This window comes from Oreochromis aureus, linkage group 10, assembly GCF_013358895.1.
Source record: "Oreochromis aureus strain Israel breed Guangdong linkage group 10, ZZ_aureus, whole genome shotgun sequence".
NCBI classification, from domain to species: domain Eukaryota; kingdom Metazoa; phylum Chordata; class Actinopteri; order Cichliformes; family Cichlidae; genus Oreochromis; species Oreochromis aureus.
Genome location: NC_052951.1, coordinates 12,688,216 through 12,715,632, shown reverse-complemented (window position 1 = coordinate 12,715,632; position 27,417 = coordinate 12,688,216). Strand labels below are relative to the sequence as shown.

The 27,417-nt window shown below is 41.2% G+C and overlaps 3 protein-coding genes across 3 annotated transcripts; 1 reads left to right on the top strand and 2 right to left on the bottom strand.

Annotated features, from left to right (window-relative positions):
* Positions 1 to 315: 315 nt before the first annotated feature.
* On the bottom strand, positions 316 to 13,971 carry LOC116336253 (forkhead box protein O1-A-like). The gene is made up of 4 exons (XM_031760094.2): positions 13,006 to 13,971; positions 1,867 to 2,058; positions 574 to 1,752; positions 316 to 457 (listed from the first exon to the last, which is right to left on the bottom strand). The coding sequence occupies exons 1-3, from the start codon at positions 13,603 to 13,605 to the stop codon at positions 586 to 588; spliced, it is 1,959 nt and encodes a 652-aa protein (XP_031615954.1). The 5' UTR covers positions 13,606 to 13,971; the 3' UTR covers positions 316 to 457; positions 574 to 585.
* Positions 13,972 to 14,921: 950 nt separating this feature from the next.
* On the bottom strand, positions 14,922 to 18,627 carry mrps31 (mitochondrial ribosomal protein S31). Its single transcript, XM_031760098.2, has 7 exons — positions 18,330 to 18,627; positions 17,283 to 17,717; positions 16,493 to 16,645; positions 16,250 to 16,393; positions 16,085 to 16,161; positions 15,537 to 15,677; positions 14,922 to 15,444 (listed from the first exon to the last, which is right to left on the bottom strand). The coding sequence occupies exons 1-7, from the start codon at positions 18,431 to 18,433 to the stop codon at positions 15,209 to 15,211; spliced, it is 1,290 nt and encodes a 429-aa protein (XP_031615958.1). The 5' UTR covers positions 18,434 to 18,627; the 3' UTR covers positions 14,922 to 15,208.
* Positions 18,628 to 18,714: 87 nt separating this feature from the next.
* Positions 18,715 to 27,176, top strand: taf6 (TAF6 RNA polymerase II, TATA box binding protein (TBP)-associated factor). Its single transcript, XM_031760075.2, has 15 exons — positions 18,715 to 18,933; positions 21,022 to 21,179; positions 21,315 to 21,401; positions 21,514 to 21,667; positions 21,766 to 21,822; positions 21,930 to 22,049; positions 22,161 to 22,282; positions 23,231 to 23,308; positions 23,414 to 23,515; positions 23,644 to 23,826; positions 24,942 to 25,016; positions 25,105 to 25,230; positions 25,354 to 25,527; positions 26,138 to 26,329; positions 26,607 to 27,176. The coding sequence occupies exons 2-15, from the start codon at positions 21,024 to 21,026 to the stop codon at positions 26,895 to 26,897; spliced, it is 1,917 nt and encodes a 638-aa protein (XP_031615935.1). The 5' UTR covers positions 18,715 to 18,933; positions 21,022 to 21,023; the 3' UTR covers positions 26,898 to 27,176.
* Positions 27,177 to 27,417: the final 241 nt, after the last annotated feature.

Genomic DNA, 27,417 nt, shown 5'->3' with positions numbered 1-27,417 from the left:
ATCCAACCTGATAGCAAACTGACTCCATCTTATTGCCATTTACAGCTATTAGCTGCAAGTGGTTGCAGACCTGGTGCCTGTCTCTGAAGCAACAAATTCAAACTTGAACTTATTCACACGTTCGTTGTACACAGTTGCAGTAATCTTGGTCATTCTGCATTCTCCAGTCATTTTTTCCCGTGTGTGATTGTAGCACAAAGACAAATTCGTGTTCCGTTGGTTCCTTCTTATGTATTATAATATACATACAGTTTTGATAGGTGGCTGAGACCAACGCTAGTTCACTTATGCAGGCTTGTCTCTCTGTTTTATATTCACTGCAGTGATGGTTGCGTCTTATTTCTGCGTCAGGACATGATTGATAAACCTCTTCTGATCTGTGGATAATGATGGTGAAAGCTTCTTTGGATTCCACTCTCTGAATGAAGGTGAGCAGTAGAGTGATGTTGAGAAAAACCTGCGGGGGTGGATGAAATGGAAAATGTTCAGGGATGACAAACACTCTGAGGGTGTTTATGTTTGTTATCTGTAATATGTATAAGAAATTAAGGGCAGACTAATTATCAGTCTCACCTCTCTGCGATGCTACCCTGACACCCAGTTGTGTGTGGTCGTCTTCACCCTCTGGGAAAACCCATGAGGCCCAGCTGCTGGATCAAAATTAAAGTCCAGCCCCCCACCATCCATGAGTGTGTCGTGGAGGACAGACTCCAAGTCACATTCAAACCTTTCAGTAGGCACACTGTCGAGATCACTGGGTAGATGCTCTTGATGATGATGACTGTGTGGATGTACAGAGTTGAGTTCTCTGTAGCTGTTGCTGCTGCCGTAGGTCGCTGAGGCATCATTAGTGTGTGGAGGGAGTCCGAGGGGGAGCTGCATGCATGTCCTTGGACCAGCCATTCGAAGAGAGGTTCCTGAATGGCTAGTCAGGCTAGTCAGGGGTATCATGTTACAGCTATTCAAGTCTTGTGAGGCAGCTGGACCCTGTCTATGCAGAGTATGTGGATTTACACGAGGAAGTGGGTGACTCTGAGAGGGATTCATCATTTTTACTCCATTATGACCACCCACATGGCTTTGGCTGCTATAAGTAGGTAATGGACAACTTGCCCTCCCAACTTCAGAGTGCAGCATGTCCCTTCTAGTGTCTGGTTCTCCTGTCAGCAGCCCAGAAGGGAAGATATACTGGTTCTCATAAGCCCCAAAGCTGGGCTTAGCCTCTGGAAGTGTCTGCATAGGAGCAGGGGACAGGGAGTGCATTCTCACCTGACTATACAAGCACTTCTGGTAGTCCTGCTGCTGGTGTGGGGTCAGTCCAGTGGAGTTATAGGGGCTACTCTGAAGCATGCTGGCGTTTGAGGAGCGCGGGGAGTGTGAGGAGTCAGAGCTGAGCTGGGAGGGTTTAGGAGACAGCAAGTTAAGGTTATCCAGCAGATCCATGACCTTTTCTGAGCGATGCTGTCCCATGGATCCAGACACCTCAGACAGGCTGGGCAGGGTCGAGGTTATCTTAGCACCAGCAACTCCAGGATACATTATGTGGCCATCCGACTCCCCCACATCATCCTGTTCAGAAGGGAAAGGTGAACGGCGACCACTCAGAGTACTGGCATCAGAGCTGGTACGTGTCCTAAATGTTTTCCAGGGTTCAAAATCTTCGTTGCTGTGGGAGTTTGGGCTTCCAATCCAGGTAGAGTACTGGGAACTGGGGCTGCCTGCTCCTCCTTCAAGCCCTTCCTGTAGAGCCATCTAGAGATAGTAGAACACAAGAACACTGAGTACATGTCATTTAGATTCAACAGAATTTAAAAAAACAAACATTTGGCTGAAATATCTATGAAGGTTCATTTCCGGAGCAGAGACCTTTTTCTTTGCGGCTCTTCCTCTGCTCTTGACAAACTTATTGCTGTTGTCCATGGAGGTAGCTCTGCGTCGAGGTGACTTTCCGTTCTTTCCTCCCTCTGGGTTCAGCATCCACCAGGAGCTTTTTCCCGTTCCCTCGTTCTGTATGCGCACAAAGCGGCTGTGCAGGGACAGGTTGTGTCTGATGGAGTTCTGAATGGGAGAAAAGTGATTCATTTGTAAGTTTTCCCTCACACAAATATCATGCTCAATTTTATAAATCAGTGCCTGTCACTGAATATGATACTGAACAAAATAAAGTATTGTCAGCAACATAACTTAAGAGACTCTTTTCTCCAGAAATACAGGATCTATTCAATGAAAGAGGGAAGGTGACCAATGTTGGACACAAGTGTGACAAAGATAGACGACAATTCATATTATACTATAGTATAATAGTGCAAAATGTGACCAAAGAAACATTTCTCGTTAGTTTCTTCACTCGGTCTGCATTTTTTTTTTTACATTTTTCTTGTTTCTGAATACATTCTGACTTTTACGTTATATTCATCAGTTTTTTCTCATGCTTTAACTGCTTGTATTGTTTTGAAGGCCCACGAGAGAGCTTACTAGGGTGTCCATCTCTCCTCACTGTGGACTATAATCATGTTTCCTGTGATTTCCACTGACTTTAATCAGTTCAGCCCAGCAGCAGCAACAACAACACTGTTCGCTTTGGATCCAAAGTGAAAAACACCAGTGAAAAAACAAGGGGAAAAAAACAACAACAAAAAACAGGGTAATTTGGAAGACACGTTACAGAGAAAAACCATCACTGCTTAATTTTGCCTGTGCCCATCATCGAAAATTACACCTCTGAAAGAGCTCATTGAGATCACTGAGCTGCTCTCTTTTTTTGTATGTGGTCAAATTTGTCCTCGTCCAAATATGCACACACCTAAAGCCTTATTCAGTAGATTTTTAATGCCATGTTATGTATCCCAAAAAGGATGCAGTAGGCGCCTCCTGTGGTAATCCTCTCAGGAAGAAAACCAGTGTCGGTCGGGAGGTCATGAAGACAGTTAGACATGGCACAGACACACTGTACAGACTGGTCTTTCTGTGACCCTAATATGCAACTTGCTGAGCTTGATGGGGGGGACAATGAAAGACTAAAGTGTAACACAATACGTACAAGTACGGAATTTCCCCCTAAACACCCATGTGAATGAGAAAGCAGCTCCCTGCAGTTAGTAAACCCAGATGTTCCCAACCGCAGGATTCAGCAGGGATATACAAAGCACTGAGATAAAGATGTTCTCATCCAAAACAATAGATGGATTGTCTCAGTGTGTCTCTGAAATTTTGGGGTCAAACTTAAGCTTCTGGCAACAATATGACTTCTAATCTATAAAACTACTCTCAGTGAAAGTATTATTTAAAAGTGGAAATTATCAAAGGGATAAACCCAGAAAAAACTGCAAAATTGGAACAAATTTGAAGCTTTTCAAGTATTATTTTTTGTGCCGTCGTCATAAGAAGGTGCTGAAAGATGAGTTCAACCTCAAACTGTAAATTGACAGAGTGAAAACAGAGAGCGGTACACAAGTTTGATTTTTTTTTTCTTTTGCTAAACAGAAAGTAAGGGGAGGTCACGGAGTTCGAAGCCAAGTTGGGGAGGGCGACACTGTAGGATGTTATTGCCGGCAGAGCCGGGGTCAATGAGTTCACTGTGTGCTAAACACGAGCTGCTCGTACAAGCTGACGGGGACATGCAAACAGGTTGGATGGCAAAGGAAGAGCGAGGAGGAGAATCATCAGATGTGACACGCTGGGTGAGACCCGCTTCGTGAGACTCACCAAAACAGCTTCTTTGGACTCCACCCCACCACCAAAACCAGACTCCTCCCTTCTCTTCCAGTGACTTTTAAATGAGGCTTCCTGTGTCAGAGGACATCCTGCACATGTAGACTGAAGAGACCTGAGGTTGTATGGTTTCAAAATGCAATTCAATCATTGCATTTTATGCTCATTTGATGACCCTTTTCTCCCCATTTTCCTTTTTTAAAATGATCTCAGCCCTTAACTGAAGACAGGACCTGACATCTTAGCAGTGTGCTGCACAGACTCAAGCCTGCAATCCAACATGTATTTCACTAACCAAATGTGAAGTCTCGCTCACGCATGGCAGAGATCACTGCTGATATGCAAATCTCTACAGCCTTTGATTAGCACCTACTTCAGATCGTGCACTGCAAGGCAGTGCTGTGGAAAGGGAAATTTTCTTCTCCGCCTTATCTTTGACAAACTTCAACTCAGCTCAAAGACAACAAAAATTCCCCTTCCTTTTTAGTTCAGGAGGTGCCCCACTCAATCATTATTTCTTTGAAAGAGCCGCCTAAGGTCCCATCTTTTTTTTTTTTCTGTTGCGTTACGGCATATTTTGTAGTAGTAAAATGTGGGCTTTTGTGGTTGCAAAACATTTCATGTGAATGTGAGAAATCTATTTTTTCCTCCGCTGACCTGCTTTGGCAACGAGGGAAGTGACGAGGTCCAGATTACAGAGGAACTTAAGTGACATAAATGTTTAAGAGCAAAGATCCTCTTACAGAAGTGCTGCCACACAAGTGTGCAGAAGAGTATTACAAAGAAATCTGCAACATTTTCTGCTCTACACTTGAGGACATTTAGTAGTGCTGCCCCTGAAACAAACCGGTGCAGCATGGAAGAGAATGTGATTTTAATGTCATATTAGACGGCTTATGCAAGAAATCCTGAAATCGGGAAGGACTGAGTTGGGACAAAATCTACTTTCAGTTCGTCCTCAGAAATGGGTCATTAGGCTTCCCACATGAAAGCAGAAAACAGCACCTGCCACAACTCAGGTGAGATACCCGGCAGAACACCTGAGCTGGAGTAAGGAGAATCATCCATCACCATTATCCATCATGCAGCATGAAATAACTCCTCCTACTGGACTTCAAAACAATCTAATTGACGCAGCTGCTGTTTCTTGTGTAGTGAAGCATGAGGCTTGCAGTAACGGTCGCAGGGTAAGTAAACAAACAGGGCTCGGTTGCAAGAACAGGTGCGGCCTCAGTGAAAGTGGCCTCAGTTGCAATTGGTCTACGCATTTTACATACAGCGCCAGCTACAACCACAGACAGGACAGAGGATCTCCCAGGAGGCTGACTGCTGGAGACCAGCTGCTTCTCAAATCAGTAACTTGGTTTTTATCTCAATGATGAAAGCTTACATGTAGTTAGTGATGGGGAGGGAGAATGAACTTGTTTTCCCATCAGTAAATTTCCCAGGCAGGGAAACATGAGAAAATGTAAATATAATTTTTTTTCTTTGAAGGCTTTAAAAGTAAAAGTGTACACTCACAAGGTTTTGCTCCTGTATTCTGATAAAGCCTGTAACTTTTGATGCTAAATGTTAGCTTAGGTTTTCAACCTTTAGATATTGCAACCCTGTAGATACTCATATGCCTATATTTGTGCCACTGCTATACTTTGTTTTAGAATTTAAATGTTTTTAGTGCTGACAGAAAAACAAGAAGAAAACCTGGCGATGACGCCAACGTTATCTTTTACACAGTTAGCAGCAAAACCTATAAATGGAAAAAAGTGCAGTTTTTTGCTAATAGCTGACAGTTATTCAGTCCTTCTCATTGGATTGCTTGATTTCCCAGTAAGAGAGCCGAAAGGTAATGTCCTAATCTTTGCTAACACTCGCTAACGCTAGCCACGATAAGCAGCAAAAACGCCCGGGTGAATAATGGTGCAATTTCAGGTGTTTTTATATATTCAACCAAATATAAATGTTGTTAGTCACACCTGTTCAACTGCTCATTAATGCAACTATCTAAGCAGCTAATCACATGGCCACAACTCAATGCATTTAGTCATGTCGATATGGTCAAGATGACCAGCTGAGTTTAAACTGAGCATGGGGAATAAAGCTGATTTAAGCTGCTCTGCTGGGATTTTCCCACACAACCATTTCTAGGGTTTACAGAGAATGGTTAGAGAAAGATAAAATATTCACTGAGTAGCAGAGAAAATGCCAGATTGCTTTGATCTGATAGGAAGGCAGTAGTAGCTCAAATGATTTTTTGCTACAATCAAGGTATGCAGAACAGCATCTCTAACTGGACAACATTGAACCTTGAAGCAGAAGCTACAGCAGCAGAAGACCACATCAGGAACCAATCCTTTCAGAACAGGAGTCTGAAGCTATAGTTTGAAGAGGTTGAGCAAAATTGAATTTAGGATAAACAACATTAAAACATGGATCCAATTGACAGCCTGCTGGTGGTGGTATTTTTTGGCCCACATCGTTTAAACGTCACAGGCTACCTGAATATTGTTGAATATTTCCATCACCTTATGACCACGGTGCACCCATCTACTGATGGTTATTCCAGCGGAAGCTCAGCTGTTCTCAGACGACCTACACAGTCACAAGATATCAATCCACTGGAGCACCTTTAAATTGTGGTAAGATGGGAGTGTCGCATTATGGATGTGCAGCAATTGTGTGATGCTGACATGTCAATATGAACCAAAATCTCAAAAGAAATGTTTTCAACAGCTTGTTAAATCTATTCTATAAAAAGCTAAGGCAATTTTGAAGGCAAAAGGGAGGGGATCAGCATAAGGGTTACCTCATAATTATGTTTTCGTCTTTTTAAGGCATACATTTCAACATTTTACTGACCTCAGTGATAGATTCCACTGCACTCAAACAAAGTGCTTGTGCTGTGTCTGCCAAAAGGTTTTCAAACAAAGTTGTAAAGAATGAGGAAACTGGAAGAACAATTGTCTATTAATCAAGATCACATTAGCAGGGAAATTAGGAAGTGTGCTAATCTATGTAGCTGCCAGTGACTCCAAAGAGTTCAGCAATGCCAATTTACTGCTGTCAAACTTCATTTCAAAGCAGGATTTTAGGTAATACAGCCAAAAAGGGTAAGTTATTGGAAAATGTAGTTGATACTGCTTGACTTCATGAGCATGGCCAACACCCTGCTTCTTTAATTTACATGAAAGTGCAAATCTAAAATTGTACTTGACTAAATCAGAGTGATTTTCTGCTAACATGTAACCACCACTACAAAGCAGTTAGTTATCTGGTAGAAATAAGAGAATAGGAAAGACGAGCACTTGCAGAGATTACAGTCTTCCTGTGCTGCCTTCCTGTGCACCCCTCCCCCTTTCTCTTATGACCTATGATGCACAAAGTTGTGAGCATAGGGCCTGGGTTTGCTTTAACAAGGCGGTAAAAAAGCGAGAAAACCTGCAGAAGAAGAATAGCACGGGAGCCTGGTGCAGAGAGTGCATCAGCTCTTTAGAGCGCCACATACAGTATGCAGACTACTTCATTAACAGTTAGCGTCAAAGGAAGTGGCCTGTTTCTGCAATGGCATCATGAAGAGGAATGGGTTTGCAATTAAACAATTTAAGCACAAAAACTGCACTTCAATCATATTTGAATATTCAGAAATAACAAGACTATCTCAGCCTATTATTGTGAATGAACCGCATTCTTTGCACATTTCATCGGGTGAAAAGGTCACCCCCCTTTTTTTTTTAACCCTGGATTGTAATCTAATCTTTTTTTCCCTGTCTTCACAGTGTATTTCTGTCATCCTCTGACCCAGTCCTTTGTATTTTGCATAATGGATTAGAGCCCAAGTACTTTTTGCGAACATAATATATTTGGAGCTGATTATTATCCTGTATAAGCTGGAGGACAATGCAAAGATCCACATGCCACAGATTCCAGCGGCTCACACGTGTAGACAGCAGACAGTACACAGGCCTCAGCTCCCAGCAAACCAGTCAGCTGATTGCTCCCCTCTTTCCCTTAAGCTATGGCCGTTCCTCTTTGAAAGCCCCTGCCTCAAGCCTCCCTTTCTTCATGGGGTTACTTGAAGCTTTTAGTGGGCCTCTTAAGTTTGAGGCAGACATCCTTTTTTAACCTTGTGATCCCGAGACAAATAGCTGGCAGTTACTCTTTTTTCTCTCTCTCGCTTCTTTTAATAGTTGCTACCAGTTTTCAGGTCAGTGTCCTTAACAAAGTTCACAAGGCAACAATGAAACAAATGTTGATTAATAAATGAGATGATCCATTAGCATCTAATGCAATGAATGCTCCTTGTTGTGCTTATGTTGTTTGTTTTGGTGCAGCCCACATAGAGTCATGTGAAAAAGAAAGTAAAACAAAGTACACCCCAGATTCGGTAGATTGTGGAACCAGCTTTGACAGCAATAACTTGAAGTAATAATTTTCTGTATGACTTTGTCAGTCTTCTCACATCACTGTGGAGAATATTTGGCTCACTCTTCTTTACAGTGTTGCTTCAGTTCTTTCAGGTTTGCGGTCATTTGTTTATGCACAGCACTATTAATATCTCACCACAGAATTTCAGTCAGGTTGAGGACTTTAACTGGGACATTGCAACATCTTGATTCTTATCTTTTTTCTTCTTTAGTCACTCTATTGTAGATTTGCTGCTGTGCTTGGGATCATTGTACTGTTGCATGACCCACTTTCAGTTTTAGCCTTCAGACAGACACCCTCACGTTTGACCTTAGAATACTTGGTATACAGAGAACTTTGTGGTGAACTTCATGACTACAATGTGCCCAGGCACCGTGGCTGCAAAACAAGTCCAAATCATCACCCCTCCACCACTGTGCTTGACGGTTCGTATGAGGTGCTTGTGCTGGTATGCTGTGTTTGGTTTTTGCCACATGTGGTGCTGCATTATGGTCAAACATGTCCACTTTGCTCTCCTCTGTCCTAAGGACATTATTCCAAAAGTCTTGTGGTTTAATCAGACGCAACTTCGCAAACCTAAGGTATGCTGCTATTTTCATTTTACAGAGAAGAGGCTTTTTCTGTCAAGAGTTTTAACATTTAACATTCTAACTGAGGCCTGTAGAGTCCGAGATGTAGCTCTGGGTTTTGTGCAATTTCTCTGAGCATTGCACAGTCTGACCTTGGTGTGAATTTGCTGGGACGTCCACTCCTGACATGCTAAAAAACACATGAATGCAAATAGCAAACTGTCAAAGCAACTGCTTTTATAGCAGTGGTCACAGTTGCTGATCCTCAGTTAGTCAAATTCACTGATTATCAGAACATGGCTGCTACTTTTCCTCCTGATTCCTATGAAAGCAGTATAGGTGTACGTAAATTTTCACAGGCCTGCATAGAGTCCTGTGAAAAACTTTCTTTTTCACATGACTACAAGTGTTTGGGTTGTTTTAAGCAGCAGGGGAAAGTTTCTACTCAGTTTCACTTACAAAGGATGTTGTTTGCAGTTCCAGGTTTCATATCTCAATGTTTAGCAACAATTTAATCTTTAATGGTTTTATATGAAGAAATCATTTTTGGGGCCATCAGGGATGTTTTTTTTTTTCAACTGCAGAACTGTGAATGCCCGCTGACCACAGCATTTCCATCCAGTAGTTCAATAAACATTTCACTCAAAACCACAAATGTAAACCTCCTGTTATCACTCACAGAGTCAAATCTCTCATAGCAACCCATCCAGTAGATTCTGTCGTGGACTAAACCAACTAATGTTTGTTGTGGTTGAAAATTTCCAATTCTTGTTGTTTTAATCTCTACAATTCATGTAAAAAACAAGTTTTTACTACATAGTTAGACATTTTTGTGTCCTTACTATCTGATCAACTAATGGAGAATATTACATCAAACTTGGTTAAAAACTGAAGCCAGTGGGGAAGAGATTTAAATTTATAATGTCTAAAAAATGTCTTAAATTGGCGTGGCTCTAGCTTTTCATTCGGACAGTTATAGTCACAGAAGCTGGAAATAAGAGATCCACTACTCAAACTGGGAAATATATTGAAGAAATCTTGTTATAGCACTCAAGCAAGTGTATAGGTCACAGCAAAACGTGCCAAGAACTTTGGTTTGGGTTTTGCCATCACTCCAGTCCCGCTATTGGCTCTTATCGGCTGTAAGTTGAGGGACGATGGCTGTTGCTCAAATGGAGGTATAATGACCTTTTCCACTGTGCCATTTGGCTCATCCTGATACCTTCAATCTTGTTTGTCATTGGTTTCCAAAGTGGTCATATGCATACATCAGGCGCGAGACAGGCAAATCAACACATTGCAGATCGGTAGGCTTGGTGACCTTTTGACCCCCGCGCTAGATAATATAGTGCGATAAACCTCTTCACAGGAGACTCTGCAGACTATCACCAAAGCAACCCAAGAAAATATTCTTTCATTTGCAGGGCAATGTTTTTAAAAACTTCAAAAAACGGAAGGGGGGAAACACTTTTTTGTAATCAACATGTTTTTGGGTGACACCTCGGAACTTCAGCAGCAGTTAAACTCAAGAGCGTCACTTCCTGTTCCATTATCTAATGTCACAGTTCATTGAGAAAAACAGTGGCACTGCCAGTAAAACGCTAAAAGTACGTTGCAAGCTGTTCACTGCTACTCACGGACCCACCAGTATCCCAGGGGAAACCAGTCCTCCAAGAGTTAACTGAGGGGCCCTCTGTTGTCCCAAAGGCATCATGATCACTGAGCTGCCACATGATATATAGAGGGGAGACCAAAAGAATCTCCATGACATACAGTAGACAGAAAGCTGTGGAGGCAGTGCCTTTCCTCTTACCCTGCACTCCACCTATCTATACTTTTTTAGGTGTACTGCTACAATCAAACGCAATGCCCTCCACCCACTATTAGATCTCTGGCTTATCTTTTTGCATCACTACAGCTAGAGACGAAACTGCTTTGTTAATAAAAACGCCAAAAAGCACAATCATAACAAGTAGACCAGCAGTTACGTTTATATGTGGCACAAATGTTGAAATGATATAAAAGTGATTTTGCATAGAATTGGATTCACAAAAATGCATATATGATCTCTTATTGGTTCATCCTCTTTTTTTCCCCCCTGCCCTGACCCTCATGTTTTGCAGGGTGGGGATGTTAACACATGGCACTGTTTTCCATCCACCGGGCAGGAAATGCATCATAGTTCATTGTGGGGGAACCGCTGTGTTTTTTTAACAGGAAAGTGTAAAAATAACTATAAGCTGGCGGTTCCAAGGCCTGGTGGGCATGCCAGCATTCAGGAATGGCGAGGCTGAAGCAAAGATCTGTTGATTATATGTAAAATATGTGAACGATCTTGAGCTTTTGCTCTTGAGAGAGAACCGAGAGGCGTTCGCTGCCTCGCTGAAGGGTAATAGAACCTTTCTCTTTATCTCTATGACTAAGGAAGGGAAAAAAATTCTTCATAAAGCCACCAATTCAATTATTACCAGAATTTGTGTCTTAAAGCCAAAAAAAAAAAAGAGCAAAGCCCTTTAGTAAAAGAAATCCCAAGGTCCTATTGAACAAGCGCAAACCCCTTGAGCAAAAACCCAAAGAAAGAGAGAGAGAGCAGAAGGAAGAGATAGGATGAAGAGCAGCGATCCCTTTCTCCAGGCCGTAGCATCCGCTAAGGAAACTCTAGAAGACAGGGACACAAAGATATGAGCACACAACTCAGGAATGGAGGATGTTTGACGTAGTTCCCAGCATCCCCTTCTGCCAGTCCCTTCCCCTCGAAAACACTCCCCAGCACTGATTGAGCTGTTTGTGTAGCTTCCAGTTATTTCAAACAAAAACAGGCCGATTCGTCAGTGCGTGTACATTCGAGAGTGTGCAGATTTTTAAAAGAAGTAGGTTTAACAAAGGCTGTATATATAATAAACTGTGACAAAGCTTTTCAAGTAGGGTGTTGGTGGAGGGGGGGTGTTAAAAACAATGGGAGCTATATATGACTGAGGTTTCCCAAAGGCATTTCCTGACAACTTTCAAATCACCTCTCAAGAGAATGCAGGGGGTTACAGGAAAGGCTGCGACACTGAAAACTCAAGCAGAGTACGTTTTGTTGGAAGTGTGCGGGCTTTAATTGGCGTCTTCTGTTGGTCCACCTTTGGCTTTGTCTGCGGGCTTCTGTCCATCACGAGTGGAGTGACATCCTCACTGCCCGGATCAGCGTGTTTGTGCAGGCATTAGGCAAATGTTTTCACAGCTCGTCTCCTGTAGTAAATATTTCCAGGTCTGCACATTCAAATTGCAGTTTTCAGGAAGGTAGCAGGGTTTCCATGACTGTGGAAATGCTACGCAAGTCAATGTGTTTTGTGGTAATACAGGTTGGCTTCCACATAGGTGTGTTTGAGGGTGGGGGTGGGGGAATACACAGAGCATACCTACACGTCTTTATCCTCAGTCAAAACCCAATTTCACATCGCTCAGTCGGGTGTTATTCTCAAACAAACCTGAAGTTTGTTTCTGCTTTATATAGAGAAAAGCAGTCTCGGTGGCATCTATGGGATGTTTACAGACAGACCAGCTGGCTTGTCCTCTGCTGCTTTAGAGCTGCATGTGTCCTCACTGACAAAGCAGAGAGGCATGCACTACCACTGACAGAGGAAACCACTCCAAAACTTCAAAGGTTACTCAGAAGCCAGAACTCAGCAGCCCCTCTAAAAGCTAACCATAGGACAGGTTTGAAATCCCACCATGGTCATTTTTAATCATATTAAAAAATGTGATGGGTTGCTTTGCATAGCACACATGTGAGTGTTGAGTGAATATACAAAACCAAATGCTTTGCACTATGTGCACACAGTGAAAGTGAATACTTTCCTGTACCAAAACCAAGTTGTCTAGATGAAATATAATCACAGGTTTAAGAATTTAAGGTGTAATTATCCTGCTACAACGTCTCTAAATGCGAGTGAAACAGGTCTGTTTTTTTTTTAAACTACAAAGGCAATTAATTGCACATCAAACCTTTGCATTTCCTGCTCAGCAGATTGTGCAAAACGCCTTACAGTGGCAATCGGTGCAATAAGACGCTAATGAGGATGTGGCCTCGATATGTTTTGTGCAAGTTTCCACTGTCTGCATATAAAGTCTAGCACGTTCAAATGTCACTCCCTAACTTTTCTTGGTCCAGCTTTGCTGCTGGCGGCACTTGTTTCATTGGTGCTGCTTGCTGTGCTGTGGTGGTAAAGATGGTTACAGAGCATATATGCATCTGCGTTCGCGCTCACGCGCACACATCCTACTGACAGCGAGTGTTCACGTGCACGCACACACTCACCTTCCAGCCCGCGGAGCTGGTGCTGTCTCCTTTATCTTTGAAGTAAGGCACGCTCTTAACCATCCAGTCGTAAATCTGAGACAGGGTCAGCCGCTTCTCAGGTGAGCTGTCTATGGCTTTGGTGATCAGGTCTGCGTACGACATGTTCCCCCAGGCGTTTCGCCGGGACGAGCTGCTCTTCCTTTGCCCGGGTCCACCCAAAGGTGGGACCCCAGGATTTGGCACCTGTTGCTGGGACGACAGCTGTGGACCCGGGACCTGGTGCTGCTGTTGGAGCTGATGATGATGGTGATGATGATGATGTTGGTGGGGGTAATGATGCACACAGTTGCTGTCCCGGCACTGAAAAACATTGCAAAGCGGTTTCTGCTCGGAGTATTCTTTATAGTCCTCCTCCAACAGGTCGAGGTTTCTGATGAACTCGGCGTTTGCTGCTGGCTCCTGCTGTACAGACGGTGCTGGGGAGGATGTGTTAGAGCTGGCCGGGTCGATGAGCTCCGGCCGGGGCAGCGGCCAGGTGCAGGACCGCGGGCGAGAGAGAGGCTCGAAGTCCGGGTCTATATCGCCCGGCTGCGGCTGTTGTGGCAGTAACTCAGCCATGTCAGGGTTACACCGATCCTCTGTCACATAGATGTTCACTTAAAAAAAAATATGCCAAATTGTTAGTAAAAAATATAAAACGGTGACATAAACATCGAGAGGCTAATGATGAGTCATCAAGACCGAAAACAAACCCTAAAAGAGAAAGAGTCGTTTGTAATGTAAAATAAAGAGATATCAAAACTGAAGTTCACACCATACTGTGTCAGTTAGCAGCAACTCTCAAGTCTGCCGCTCTAACAAGTGGTAGACAGTACACACTACGGTGCTGCCTTCACGGCTAACTCACAGGCTCCATCCTCCGAGCTTTGCAACTTGAAGGTGCGCTCAAGTGCTGTTCTGTTGACAAATCACGCCAAATGGACCCTCAAATTTGCAAATCCACATTAAGCGTGATTTAACTGCCTATTTAATGCTACAGTTAATAGTTTGGGCACACACACCAGGGTTGCTTAGTCAGTTATGTCTTTCAGTTCGCTTGTCATTCAAACACCTTTTGACGGGACTTGAATGCACCATACAAACTGGGGGTGTCAGCTGATTCAAAACACTGCCCTAAGCTTAAAAAAAAGAGATATATTAGTACAGGTTTTTATACTTTTATACAAATATAGCAACAAATGTTAATGTACTCCTAAACTTTTTTAGTTGAAGTATCTGGGTGCCACCTTTAAAACTGTGGGAAACCCTAATTTCATGCGCAACCACAGCGTTCAGTAGCGCCCTCTAGTGGGCAAGCCTTAACAAGTCTACACGAGTCCCCCCCTCGTACTGCACTGTATGGCCCTGACAAACAGAAACCAGGAAGTGTTGCCAACATCTTATCATGCCAATCACTCTGTTTAAGGAAAAGTGAACAAAATGTGGAAGTGAGGCACTTTGAAACATCAACCTGTCAGTTTCCACTTTCTCAGACAATAGATTGAGCAGGGTGTTTTTAGACCAGAAAGGATCCGTGTGGCACGTTGTTAAACAGGTTGTTTAACTTTAAAAGCACTTCCCCTAAGAAGGGGTATAGGGTTCACAGTCTGATTGTGTTTCTACTGTAAACTTGATCTCAGATCCTCAATACTGCTCACAGGTTATACTTCTTGCAACCGGTCTGGGAAAACACAATCCCTCACGACTGCAAGGTGTTTGTATGACCTCTGACACTTAAAGAATACAAAAATATTTTCATCTGCACATATTCTTTGTCACACAAAGGTGATTAACAATCCACTCAACTAAAGTGTTCCTTGTTTTTAACATAACTTATTCTACTCTGATACAAAAGGAAACCTTTTACACCAACATTTCAGTGTAACAAGAACAAATCAACACAACCATTTTATTTACATCACTTAATACCACTTGTGAAAAATATTGCGTTAATATGAATGTGTGTGCAGCAACATTGTACTTCCTTTCAGGGCATTTTCCTCAATAGTGTGACATCCAATATCTCCACTAAGTTCTCTCCTGCAAGAGTCGAGAAACCAGGAAGGTTTAAACTGCCACATAAACTGTATGAGTAATGATCACAGTGGCAATGTCTTGCTTTAAAGTGTTGTTTTTATGTGACCACAAATAGCAAATGCAGACATATTAAACCGTGTTAATTTTATTCAAGGTAAACATCAGCCTCCTTAAGCACTCCCTCTTTTTGATGGAAGTAGTCCCTAAACCAGGATATATGCTCCTTCTTCTGCTGCACAGTCAGGTAGGGGTTTCTGGACAGGCCGGTCACTACTAGCTCCATGAAGTGACGCACTGGCCCCTCACAAGGGAAGCCCTCCTCCAAGTGCTTCTCTAAGAAGATGTGCTCATGGAATGGGACCTTGGCTTCCTCTTCGAGGCCTAATACAGTAAGAATGAATAGTCAGTTTCTCGCTCAGAAAAATGTATTTTCCCCTCTTTTAAAAATAATGAAGTCAACCTTCATCACTCACCAGCTTCATTGTTTATTGGGTACTGCCATAGTTTCCCTTCATTGGTCCACTGGATCATTTCCTCAAACCCATTTCGAGGCATCTGATTGGTCGATAGAGACAACTGATTTGCAAAGTCTACGTCCCACAGAGTCGGCTTAGCTGAAAATATAATACAATGACGTTAAAGGCAAAAGATTTTGCAATGTGACATGAAATATGTTTATGGAGTGACAGGTATTAACTGTATCATAGTTATGCATTATTAAAGCACCACGCTTCACATGTTTGATACTGCATGTTTCATCAGTTTAAGCTTGAAAAATCAACTGTCACTTATGACTTGCTTACTAGAAGTCTTCATGAGGAAGACCACTGTTACATAACTCAGTAATCTTCTGATGTAGTGCATACATTTTAAAGTCAAACTTTAAAAATGTTTATTTTTAGGCATTAACAATGAGTCAATTAACACCAAAAAGTGCCCTCTGTAAGCAAACATATGAAATGAACAGTAAGCTTAAAATTGAAAAAAAAAGAAAGAAAAGAAAATCAAAATCCATCAGTACCTGCTGCTGGTTCAATTCCATCTTCATCAGCAGTGGGGGTGAAGATGTTAAGTTTTTTCCCTAGCAACAAGTTCCTCCTTAAGAAAGAAGGACATTAAACACAAGATCCATTAAAAAACCTCAACCACAACAAAATCAGAGTGAAGAGCTCATAAAAATGTTTACCGTTTCCGAACACCGGACAGCTCGGAAGTGATTCCTCTGTAATGTGTATATCCTCGCCCGTCGTCATCAAACCGGATCTGATCGGCTGGCCAGGCGTTCTGCCGGTTAGGATTCTTGCCTACTTTCATGTCAGCGATAATCACTCTGAGAAAAAAATTTTTGATTATTTTTTGTTAAATAAACTTTTCAGAAAACAAAGGGTGGGGGAAAAAAAGTAACAATCTACAGTTATTGGAGACATACCCGAGGTTGTTAATGTCGCCTTTCTTCTGAGCCTCAGTAATTGCCTCGCGCTGCCTCAGCTGCCTGAGTAGCTCAGATTCAGCCTGGCTGCGGTTAGGGAGAGTGGAGGCAGCAGCAGATGCTGCAGCAACCAGATCAGGATCCAAAGTCTCACTAAAAACACAACCCAGGGAGGCACAAATGAGTGAATGAAATATGACAAAAAGTATAGCTCCTAAGGTTTGGTTTTTAATTGTATGGACATAAGTATTGGGCTACTTTGAATTCAGGTGTTTTCATTCCCATTAATCAAGCACCGAGCCATGCAGTATGCCTTTACAAACATTTGTGAATGAATGAGTCATTCTAAAGAGTTCACTGAAATCAAGTAGCTGTAATAGGATGCAACAAGTCACATAGTGGAATTTCTTCCCTTCTAGAGATTCCACAATCAGCTGTATGTGGTATTACTGCAAGGTGGAAACATTTTGGAACTACAGCAACTTAGCCATGAGCTGAGTCGCCAAGTACTGAGGCACACAGTGCATAGCACTCTGCTCACTGAATTAAATGCAGACTTCAAACCTCCTCTGGCATTACAATCAGTACAAAAACTGTGTGCCCTGACTCCCTGTGTGCATCTAGGTAGCCCAGTACTTTCCATGTAATGTAAGAAACTACAGACGAAATAAACTTGAAAGAGAATCATGTGGAGTGACTGATATTGTCATCTTACAACTTTATGGCTAACGGTGTGAATAACACACATAACTTTTATAAGGCAATACAACCCTTCTCCAACTTCTCTCACCTCTGTGATGAAGCCTCCCCTGTAGCCTTCTGATACATACTGATCGTGCTCTCCATAGGTGCCGCCTTCGGCGTATATTGTGTAACTGACTCATAACTTTGCTTTGCCTTCAGGTTTTTGAGCTTCCTTTTGTTGGTGACTTCTACTTTCATGGCTCCAAGAAGATCCAGGAGACTCTCCTTCCCACTCTTAGCTGCATCATTCTTCGTTTTCACTGGCTGATTTGATGCAACCTGTTCAGTTTTAACATCTGTCTGCTGCTCTGCAGCGCCTCCATCATCTGCCTTTAACACCGCTGGCTCCTCCCTCAATTCAACCACCTCCGCTTGGCCACCCTCTTTAACTGCCTGTGTTTTCTGGTCTTGGTTATTCTTCTTTTCACAGAGGGAGCTTGAACTTGTGCTGAAGGTTTTTACCCCACATTCATTTGTAACCCTGTGTCGAGAGATAAACAGATTTGTGCATCAGAAGGAGCCAAATCTGAAAAGGTCACGATTCACACTATTAATAATTATTACATTAACACAATAGTATCTATATTGAACGTAATAAATACTAAGGAGGGGAAACAGTGTCTGGAAAAAAAAACATTATTATACATTATAGATTTGGATGCAATTCCATGCAGTTTTAATCTCCACCATTTACAAGCCTACCGTTTAAAGACAACATGACAACTTGTGATGCTTTGCATACATCTTATATACATATCTTATATACATATTAGTCTGTGCATCTATACGTGAATCAAACTTTTTTTTCAGGTCCGTGCGATTAACTTCACATACACGTTACCACGGAAACAATCGCCTGAAGAGCTGTCAGTCAAGACGTCCATCCCCCTCCTTAAGAGTAAAATAAGCTAGTTGCTAGCCGCATGCCACTCTTGTTTAACGAAACAAGCAAAACTCAGCATATTTCGTTTGTACTGAGGCAACCTTTTCTTTAACATTAAGAAGCTCGGCAGCTGAGTCTCACGGTCATTAGATACCCCGTTTCACAGTGTGGCCCGTTCAATCACAGCTAACAGTCACATCGTTACCTCACCTGAAAATCGTCTTGTCACATTTAGCTGCTAAAACACACGAGTCGTAGACATTGACTGAAGAACTTCGAGGCGCCACCAAAGTCCGAAATATAATTCTGTACATTGTGGCTTGTTGTAATGTCCTTCCACGCTCCTGTCGTTTACCTCCGTTGTTCCCACATAAGGTCACCCCCGTAAACTTTAAGAGAATAACAGTTCCGTTCCAGGTTGTGCAAAGACTCTTTAACGTAAGAGTGCCGAGTTTTAATTCAGTCTGGATTTATTTGTAACATTGGCAATCTTAATATTAAAGTAAATTTAATTAATTTCTTTAACATTTTAGTTAATTTGATTTTTAAATAAACTTTAGGCGGTTACTGTCAGTCGTATAGTCTCGCGAGACCCCAACCGGAACGTGAGTCAAAATGGCGACGAAACACAACCGCTCATTCACGAATTGAGGTCTCAGCTGCAGTCCGCGAATTAGTTACTTATTTGCATCAAGAGATGGATATTCAGAGAGAAGAAACAGCTTCGCGAAATCAGCATTTTTGTAAACATTGATTGTTTTTATTCGCATAAGTTCCTGCTTACATTCAGAGAGGAGAAAGCAACTTCACACAGGTAAAAACGTCAACGGAAGCTAAGTTATTAGCATGCAAGCTAACATGCTTAAAAATTAGCTTACCGCAAGTTAGTGTGAAATAAGTATATATTTATTCAGAAGCGTAAAGTTACCATATTTTCTTTATTTTTCGCTGACCTTAGGTTTCAGTGAATATATATAAAGTGTGGCTTGTGTGTTACATTTTGTAGTTCGCTGTTGTTCCGTCAGTGTGAACAAACCCGCTCCGTGGAGCTCAGTGTGTTTGTTTACCTACCAAGTATTTGGAAAAGAGGAACTTGGACAATCTTTAAAATCACTTAACATTATATTAAATGTGTCGTCTTCGCCTCCACATTAAGTTTCACAGTCTTTTTAAAAAAGATTTTAGATTTTATTTGATGGGTGGAATTACATCGCGCTAGCTTTGCAATACCTCCAGTCCTGTGAAATACCTTGAACTTGTTTTCACGATAACGTTGTATATCATCTTAAGAACAAGCTCCAAAGACGTAATCGGTGTAGTTTTAAAACACGACTTCTCTCCCTTTGAGGTTTTGTTCGGTCTTTGGTCGTTGCATTTATGTTAACAAATATATGCGAAACTTGGAGAATTTGTCTGACAGCAAATATGCTGTTGCTACCACAGGATCTATTATGAATAAGTTTTGTTGTGCTTTAACATTTGTTGCTGACCAGAAAGTTACTGTTGCCTCAGCAAACCTCCAAACAGTTTTTCATGCATTTGAGATTCCCTCATAACCCCTGCCAATCCCCAGATGAGGTTTTAGATCAGTGTTTGGGTCATTGTTGCACATCTCTACTGTATAATAAGCAGTTATTGTATGCAGTGTGATTATCCACCTTAATGGTTTTGTCTTAGGGATTGCCTATCATCAATGAAAAGGGTTTTGGATAAGGGTCTTCTTGGAGATGTGTAGCTGTGAGGGTTTTTTTTTTAATGGTGAACAACAATAGGACAATCTCTGTGTAGTTATTGCATTGAATCTCGGGAACTAAAAGCGCAACAAAAATGATTTACGAATGGAAAAATCTATAGAAAGTGATTGTAGCCTAAATGTCTTGTGTAGACTATCAGTTATCTAGATCATGGTAGTTTGCAATGTTTTAGATGGAGGTGGGGGTTTTTTTAGGTTCTTGAAGATGTTAAATATGTCATCTGAAAAAAAGCTAATAGGGAGTCACCAGTATTTAACCTGGTTTGGTGGGTATCTAAACAAAGAAGAAGAAAGAACATTGTACTTAGATGTGCGCAGGTATTCTGAGGAATATTCACTAAGCACCTCTAACATTCCCAATATACTTCAGGCCCAGCAATAACCACAGTAATCATCAACCAATGTAAGGGAGCTGGGTTATCAGGACAAGATTCAGCTGTACATCTGCATCTAAAGGAAAAATTACACTCTTTTGAAGAAACTAATGTTCACATTTTGGACAGAGAAGACACAAAGTTTGAAATAGGAGTAAAGGATGCTTTGTATGTGCACCTATAGCAACTGAGGTGGTGGTCTACATAACCAGTCAGCTATAATGCAGTGTTGAGATCAGTTCCCACTCACACTTTGACCCATGTCATCTTAATGGCTCACATGATGGGCAGGCTTAGCTGACATGTTACAGAGAATTCACAGCATGGCATGTGACCTCAGTGTGTCACACCCTGAAACTTGTGACCCTGATGACACTAAGACAGTGTGGGTCAGTGACATTCAGGATCACCTTTAAAGTGGCAACACATTAGAGGTTAAATACCTGGGAATCCTCAACAGCCTTTAGAACTGAAGAAGCCTTTTCAATGAGAGCTGAAATGTCTCCCAAGACCGAACAACTCCACCTGCCTTCAAAGGAAGCGTTTAAGACTTGATTATAAGCTATTTATAATCTCATATTAAACATCACAGAACTCTCTTAGATCTGTCAACAACATAGTATCACACTGTGATTGTTACTTTAAGTCCATTTGAGTATCTACAATTGGCTATGAGCCATTAGAATTTTGTGTTTTAGTTCTAAGTGTGATCTTGACTTTGTGTGTGTGTCTACGAGAGGTTATATTTACAGACCTGTGTGCTTTCTTGTGTCAGCCATGGCGGAAGAACGTCGGCAGAAGCACTGTTCGGTCGTCCTGCCTACAGAGTCAATGAAGGCCATGGCAGAGTCTGTGGGAGTGGGGCAGTTACAGGAGGACAGCTGTGTAGCCCTAAGTGAAGAGGTCAGCTACAGAATAAAAGAAATTGCACAGGTAAAGTATGAATTATCAGAGAAAATATTGCCTTTTATTTATGTGGAAGAAAAATGCTCAATAAACAGTTATTGGAAAATCCAGATTTATATTTAAATCCTCTTTGGTGTTTTTTTTTTTTCTCCTTTTACATAGGATGCTTTGAAATTTATGCACCATGGGAAGAGACGTAAACTAACTACCAGCGATATAGACAATGCTCTCAAATTAAAAAATGTGGAAGTAAGTGAGAACTTGTGTGTTTTTAAATGAAGTACTTTTTGCTGGCTTATTAAGTGATTTGATGGATGCAGTTTGAAGACAAGCAAGTCTCAATTAATTCCTTTCGGTACAGCCCCTGTATGGCTTCCAGTCGCAAGAGTTTATCCCTTTTCGTTTTGCGAGTGGCGGTGGAAGAGAGCTTCATTTCTACGAGGAAAAGGAAGTTGACCTCAGTGACATTATAAACACACCTCTTCCCAGAGTCCCACTAGATGTGTCTCTTAAAGGTAATCAGAGAGTCAATATATTTATTTTTTATTTTTTTGTATATTTTTCTCAAATGGCATATTTAGCTTCTATTCTGTGCTTGTTTGTTCATCACCAGCTCACTGGTTAAGTATTGAGGGGATGCAACCAGCTATTCCAGAAAATCCACCACCAGGTTAGCTCTGACCAGATTTTTTTCTATTAAAGCACAGAGTTAAATCTCTGGAGGAGAGACTTAGACATGTTATATATCTTTTTTTTTCTTCTTCTTTTTTTTTTTAGCAACAAAAGAGCAACAGAAAGCTGAATCTACAGAGCCTCTCAAAGTAGTCAAACCTGGTCAGGAGGAGGAAGGTACAATTCAAGGCAAGAGTCAGGGAACAACAACTCCTGACGGTAAAGGTCAGTGTCTTGACTTTTTCATTTTCCTCTTACATTTCCCTGCTTTAGTTCATTTCAGTTTTGCCTTCATAATGCTTCTTTTTAATGTCTATCTGTATTTATCTTGTTCAGGAAAGGAAAAGGGTCTAATAAGGTTGAAACCACGCAGCACTCATGAGCTTTCTGTTGAACAGCAGCTCTACTACAAGGAAATCACAGAAGCATGTGTTGGATCCTGTGAAGCTAAGAGAGCTGTAAGTCCTGTCTCTACTTTATATTAGGATTTTGTATTATTGAATATTTTAGTAATGGTTTTGTTTTATTAATGAGAAAAAATTACAACTAGAGTAATGTAAAATAAAAATAAAAAAGTATAATATAACTTAAACTAGGGCATAAAACAACACGTCCTTTACTGTTTTTTTCTTGGAAGGATTTCTTAAATTAGTAGGAGGCCAAAAAAAAGAGTTCTGACTGAGTTTAAGTGTGCTAGTGAATGACTGAGTATGTGTGTGTGCAAGCTGTTAAAGGAGTTTGTGGTGGGTCCAAAGAAGAAAAGTAAGCATATCCTCATTTTCTGCTGTCAGCTTTCAGCAAACTGAAATCTTCATGCCAGACTAAGTGAACAGATGTGTCATCTGCACACATCCGGTTTTATTTATAATTTGCTGTCCAAAACTGACAGCGGTGGATGGAGCAGCTACAAAGTTCTCTTTTCCTTCATGTTGGAGCTTGTTGATCAGGTGGTTTGATGAAGGACTAAAGCTAGCCTTTTCCCAGTAAAGCTTTTAATGGGGATCAGAGGAGCAAGCGCTGCTGTTTTGGATGCCTAGAAAATCTAATGGCGCAGCCTCTGTGCGCTTTGTGTGTGTGTGTTTGTGGACAGACTCTGGCCCCACATTAAACTACTTACATGGTGATAGTTGAGTCCTACAGAGTCATGGATTTCTAGAAGCAACAAAACAAAAAATTACATCTGGGATTTTTTTTCTAATGTAGTTGTTTCTGTTACTTATTTTAAAATGGGTTGAGGAATAACATTATTTTGATTTTAATGAACATATTATAAAATAGAAAAGTAAGGACTCCTTGATGCTGAGAGGAAAGTGCAGTCTAAATTTGTCATATTATCAAAAAGTTATTCCAGGCCAGTTTGTCACTTGACTTTTGTTTTTAAAAATGTTTCAAAATATTTCACACAGGAAGCCTTACAGAGTATTGCTACTGATCCTGGACTTTATCAGATGCTTCCAAGATTCAGCACATTTATTTCTGAAGGCGTAAGCATATTATCACCATCTTCTCTTCTTAAAAATTTCTTAAACCTCACAAAAAATCCCGAGAATATTTGTGTTCAAAGTGCTGACCTTAGGCTCTCTTCAAAGGTGCGTGTAAACGTGGTGCAAAACAACTTGGCTCTTCTGATTTATCTGATGCGGATGGTCAAAGCTCTGATGGATAACCCCACCCTGTATCTGGAAAAATACGTAAGTGATGGAAACACACACAATGTTGTATTATTTTATGAAGCATGTAACCCAAAACATACTTTCAATGTGATATTCTAATTAAATCCCCCCCCCCCCCTCTTTTTTTTTAATCTCTGCATCTACAGCTTCATGAGCTCATCCCGGCTGTGGTCACCTGTATTGTGAGTAAGCAGCTGTGTTTGCGACCGGATGTTGACAACCACTGGGCTTTACGGGACTTTGCTGCTCGTCTTATGGCCCAAAGTTGTAAAACCTTCAGTACAACAACCAACAACATTCAGTCTCGTATTACCAAGACTTTTACCAAGGTGAATTTTTTTTTCTTTCTTTCTTTCTTTAAATAAACATGTTGTTCCCATATTGAAGATGTTTTGATGTTGTGTACGTACAGGAAAAACCTGCTGCCGTGGTTCATGTTCTTACATGGATCATGGTGGTGTGGTAGTTAGTGAAGTGCACAGAGCAGTGCTATCTTGCAACAATTCAAAGACATGCATGGGTTTGGGTGATTGGCAGTAAAAAAAAAATGGCTATAGATGTGACTGGGTGTCTATTGCTCTGTTATCCTTGCGATAGACTTGTGACCTGTCCAGAATGAACACCAGCTTTTATCTTATGATGGCTGGAATAGACTATAAATTTGTTTAACCCTCTATCACCCAAGTATTAAACAGGCTGTCTGGATTTATTTAATCATTTTGGCTGTAATATTTGAAAAATTACAAATTAATTCTCTTCTTTCAGCAGCCATTCCATTTATCTCTGTTCTTTTTCTCTTTCATTTCCCCAAATGATACTGTGAAGTGCACATGGTGTAGTATAGGCGGTGCTAATAAAAACTAAATAGCTTCACGTTTTCTCATAATCTAAATGATGACGTTGTAAAAGTGCAGGCATACATCAAGCTATGTCGTACAAGTATGTCTTAAGATTATTAATAAAGATCAATAACCCAATGTTTCATTAAAGTAGAAGTACGTACTAATTTCCAGTTTATTAAAAAGTCTACTCTCTAGTTTTATTTTTCTTTCCTTAACATGTTTTGAGGGTGTATTTACCTGTTTGCTCTTTAGTCTGATTAAATCTTACTGGCCCTGTTTTGTGAGCTTTGTTTAGGCAGGTGTGAACTTGGTAATCTCCTGCTGTTGAGGGTGAAAACAAGATGACTGGAGCGTGCTGAAGCTCTTCTTTGTGCTTTGCATTTTTACATAGGTTTATTATCTAATTAACTGTTACTAAGTCTCACTAGTAGCGTTTACCTCACAGATACATCCAGTAGTCCAGGACACAATAGTTGAATATTCTCATGTGATTCACAGTGAGGCTTTGTAGCTTTTTTTGGCCTGATTTCAGAACAGGCAACCAAACACTAAGTAAACACAGCAAAACACATTAATTCACTTTTTTCTTCTTCTTCTTCTAGAGTTGGCTGGATGATAAAACACAGTGGACGACACGGTACGGCTGCATCGCTGGGCTTGCGGAACTGGGATCAGATGTGAGTGGGGTTTTGTTTTCTCTGCTTCTTCTTGTTCTTTCTGTTGCAGTGAAACCAACCTGCTGTTTTTATCTTTTATCCTCTGTAGGTGATAAAGACATTGATAATTCCTCGGCTTGCTGTAGAGGGTGCTCGCATCAAAGCAGTGATGGAAGGACCAGTGGTCTCTAATATTGATAAGATAGGAGCTGAACATGTTCAAAGCCTCCTACTGGTAATATATGAACTTTTCTGAGTCTCATACATTACAGTTTGTAAACTAGAGCAGTCCAAACCCATAAACCCTGAGATTGTTATTAAAGTGTTTTGTTTTGTTTTTTCTTCTCCTTTTACAAAGAAACATTGTGCCAGTGTTATTGCCAAGTTACGACCTCAGCCTGACAACGTGGACCAGTATCGCACAGACTATGGTTATCTCGGACCCATGCTTTGCTCCCATGTAATGAAGGCCAGGACTCAAGCAGCACTGCAAGCTCAGCAAGTCAACAGAACCACATTAACAATCACTCAGGTATAACTTACACCCAGTTATCACCCAAGTATCCTATGCCATACCATAATTTATTTATATAGCACTTATAAAGCAAGAGCTGCTCAGCTGACTGGAGTGAATGAGGGGGGACATAGGGCTTCAGCAGATCAGACAAATATACAGGCACCAGACCATTTAAGGATTTAAAAACCAGTAAAAGGATTTTAAAGTAGATCCTAAATTCAATTCAAAGCCAGTGTAAGGAGGCCAGAACCGGAGTAATATGCTCAAATCTTCTTTTACCAGTTAAAAACCGTGCGGCAGCATTTTTGCACCAGTTGCAGGCATCACAGAATGCCCTGGCCAGCCCCTATTAAAAGGGAGTTGCAGTAAACCATGCATGAGGTTATAAAAGTTTCCAAGTCATGCATGCTTAAGTTTTGACAGGTTTCTGAGGTGATAGAATGAAGATTTTCATCACTCCATTTACGTGGCTCTTAAAGTATAAATGAATGTATATTAAAAAACCTTATCTGTAATAAGAGAATTCAGAATTAAAATGGCAACATTATTACAAGTGCCTTTGGTAAATATTAGTAACTAGTATGTTTGCCTGTGTTTAATAATAAGCAATGACACTTTCTTGCAGCCGCGTCCCACCCTTTCAGTCTCGCAAAGCGGGCTAAGTGGGTCATCAGGTCCTCGCACTCCCAGCATCATTAAGGTCCCAAGCTCCCTCACACTGATGTCGCCACGACCTGGTACTCCATCACAGCCATCTCCCCCAGCTACTAAGTACATTGTTATGGCAACCAGTGCAGGAGCCGCATCAACTCAGCAGGTGATTTTATTTTTTACCACCACTCCAGGAAATCTGCATAAACTGTCTTTGTGGAAAGGCATGAAGCCTTTCTCATATACTTGGCCTTCATATTGTCATTTTTAAGCAGCCACAATAATGTATGATAATGTGCCAGATTTGACATTTTATAAATGCTTAGTGTTACAAAATGGAAATGCAGTGACAAAACTCACTGAATAAAGATTGCTGTCAATGATTGTCGATGTCATTTCTCTCTAAAATCTACAACTGCTTGCGTGTTTTTGTCTCTCTTCAGGTCATAACGCTCAGCTCTTCACAGTCAGCTTCACCAGTAACTAGTACTGTTCCCAGTGCTACATCTACCTTGCAGCCTTTGGTAAAACTGGAGTCTGGCAGTGGCGCTGGACTCACAGCTTCACGACCTCTGCAGAAGTACATAGTCGTGTCTCTGCCCTCATCTGCCTCTTCATCTTTGGAGACTAAGAGCTCTGTGCTACCCACCTCAATTTCCTCAAGTTCACTAGATGGAGGGATGAAGCTGGAGCGGTCCGAGTCTCCTGGAGCAAGCACACAGTCGCCACACTGAGACTTGTATGAGTAGTGGAGATTCCTATCATGTTGGAGCAGCTGAGCACATAAGGAGATTTGTTTGGGCTGAACTTAATGGGGCAACCTCTGAGGTGGTATGAAGGGGCAATATCTGAACTCTTGACTGATGAAGAGCAAATGTGACCAGACGTAAATATGTTGATGCCCAATGAAAACCGATCAATCTGTGACATCTTCACTGTTTCAGCTTATTTTCAAATTGATTTCATGTTTCTTTTTTACCCTAAAATAAATGATTTTTTATGAAATCTTTCAACTGTATGTGATTTTTACATTTCTGTTGTCATTTTAAAAAACTGACTCTTTGGTATTGTCTTTTTTGGCATAGGTGGCTCTCAGAGTTTGTAAATTACTACCAACATTCAATATCTGAGGTTGCAAAGCAATCCACATGGGCATCAAGTCAGTGCAATAAATGAAAACAGTGCAGTACAGTGAGGACAAACAACACAAATGCTACAATAGAGGGATTCTGCTCTAGTCATATAAAGCTTAGC

What these genes read in the sequence shown, in the direction of transcription:
- LOC116336253 (XM_031760094.2), bottom strand. Translation starts at nt 13,605, where the DNA reads ATGGCTGAGTTACTGCCACAACAGCCGCAGCCGGGCGATATAGACCCG. An exon ending in CCAGCTCCGCGGGCTGGAAG is followed by an intron (nt 2,059 to 13,005) that starts GTGAGTGTGTGC and finishes TCTCCCATTCAG; the next exon opens with AACTCCATCAGACACAACCT. An exon ending in GAAGAGCCGCAAAGAAAAAG is followed by an intron (nt 1,753 to 1,866) that starts GTCTCTGCTCCG and finishes TACTATCTCTAG; the next exon opens with ATGGCTCTACAGGAAGGGCT.
- taf6 (XM_031760075.2), top strand. Translation starts at nt 21,024, where the DNA reads ATGGCGGAAGAACGTCGGCAGAAGCACTGTTCGGTCGTCCTGCCTACA. An exon ending in TTGCGGAACTGGGATCAGAT is followed by an intron (nt 25,017 to 25,104) that starts GTGAGTGGGGTT and finishes TATCCTCTGTAG; the next exon opens with GTGATAAAGACATTGATAAT. An exon ending in CCACATTAACAATCACTCAG is followed by an intron (nt 25,528 to 26,137) that starts GTATAACTTACA and finishes ACTTTCTTGCAG; the next exon opens with CCGCGTCCCACCCTTTCAGT.
- mrps31 (XM_031760098.2), bottom strand. Translation starts at nt 18,433, where the DNA reads ATGTACAGAATTATATTTCGGACTTTGGTGGCGCCTCGAAGTTCTTCA. An exon ending in TGTGACAAGACGATTTTCAG is followed by an intron (nt 17,718 to 18,329) that starts GTGAGGTAACGA and finishes CTCTCGACACAG; the next exon opens with GGTTACAAATGAATGTGGGG. An exon ending in CTGTCCGGTGTTCGGAAACG is followed by an intron (nt 16,162 to 16,249) that starts GTAAACATTTTT and finishes TTCTTTCTTAAG; the next exon opens with GAGGAACTTGTTGCTAGGGA.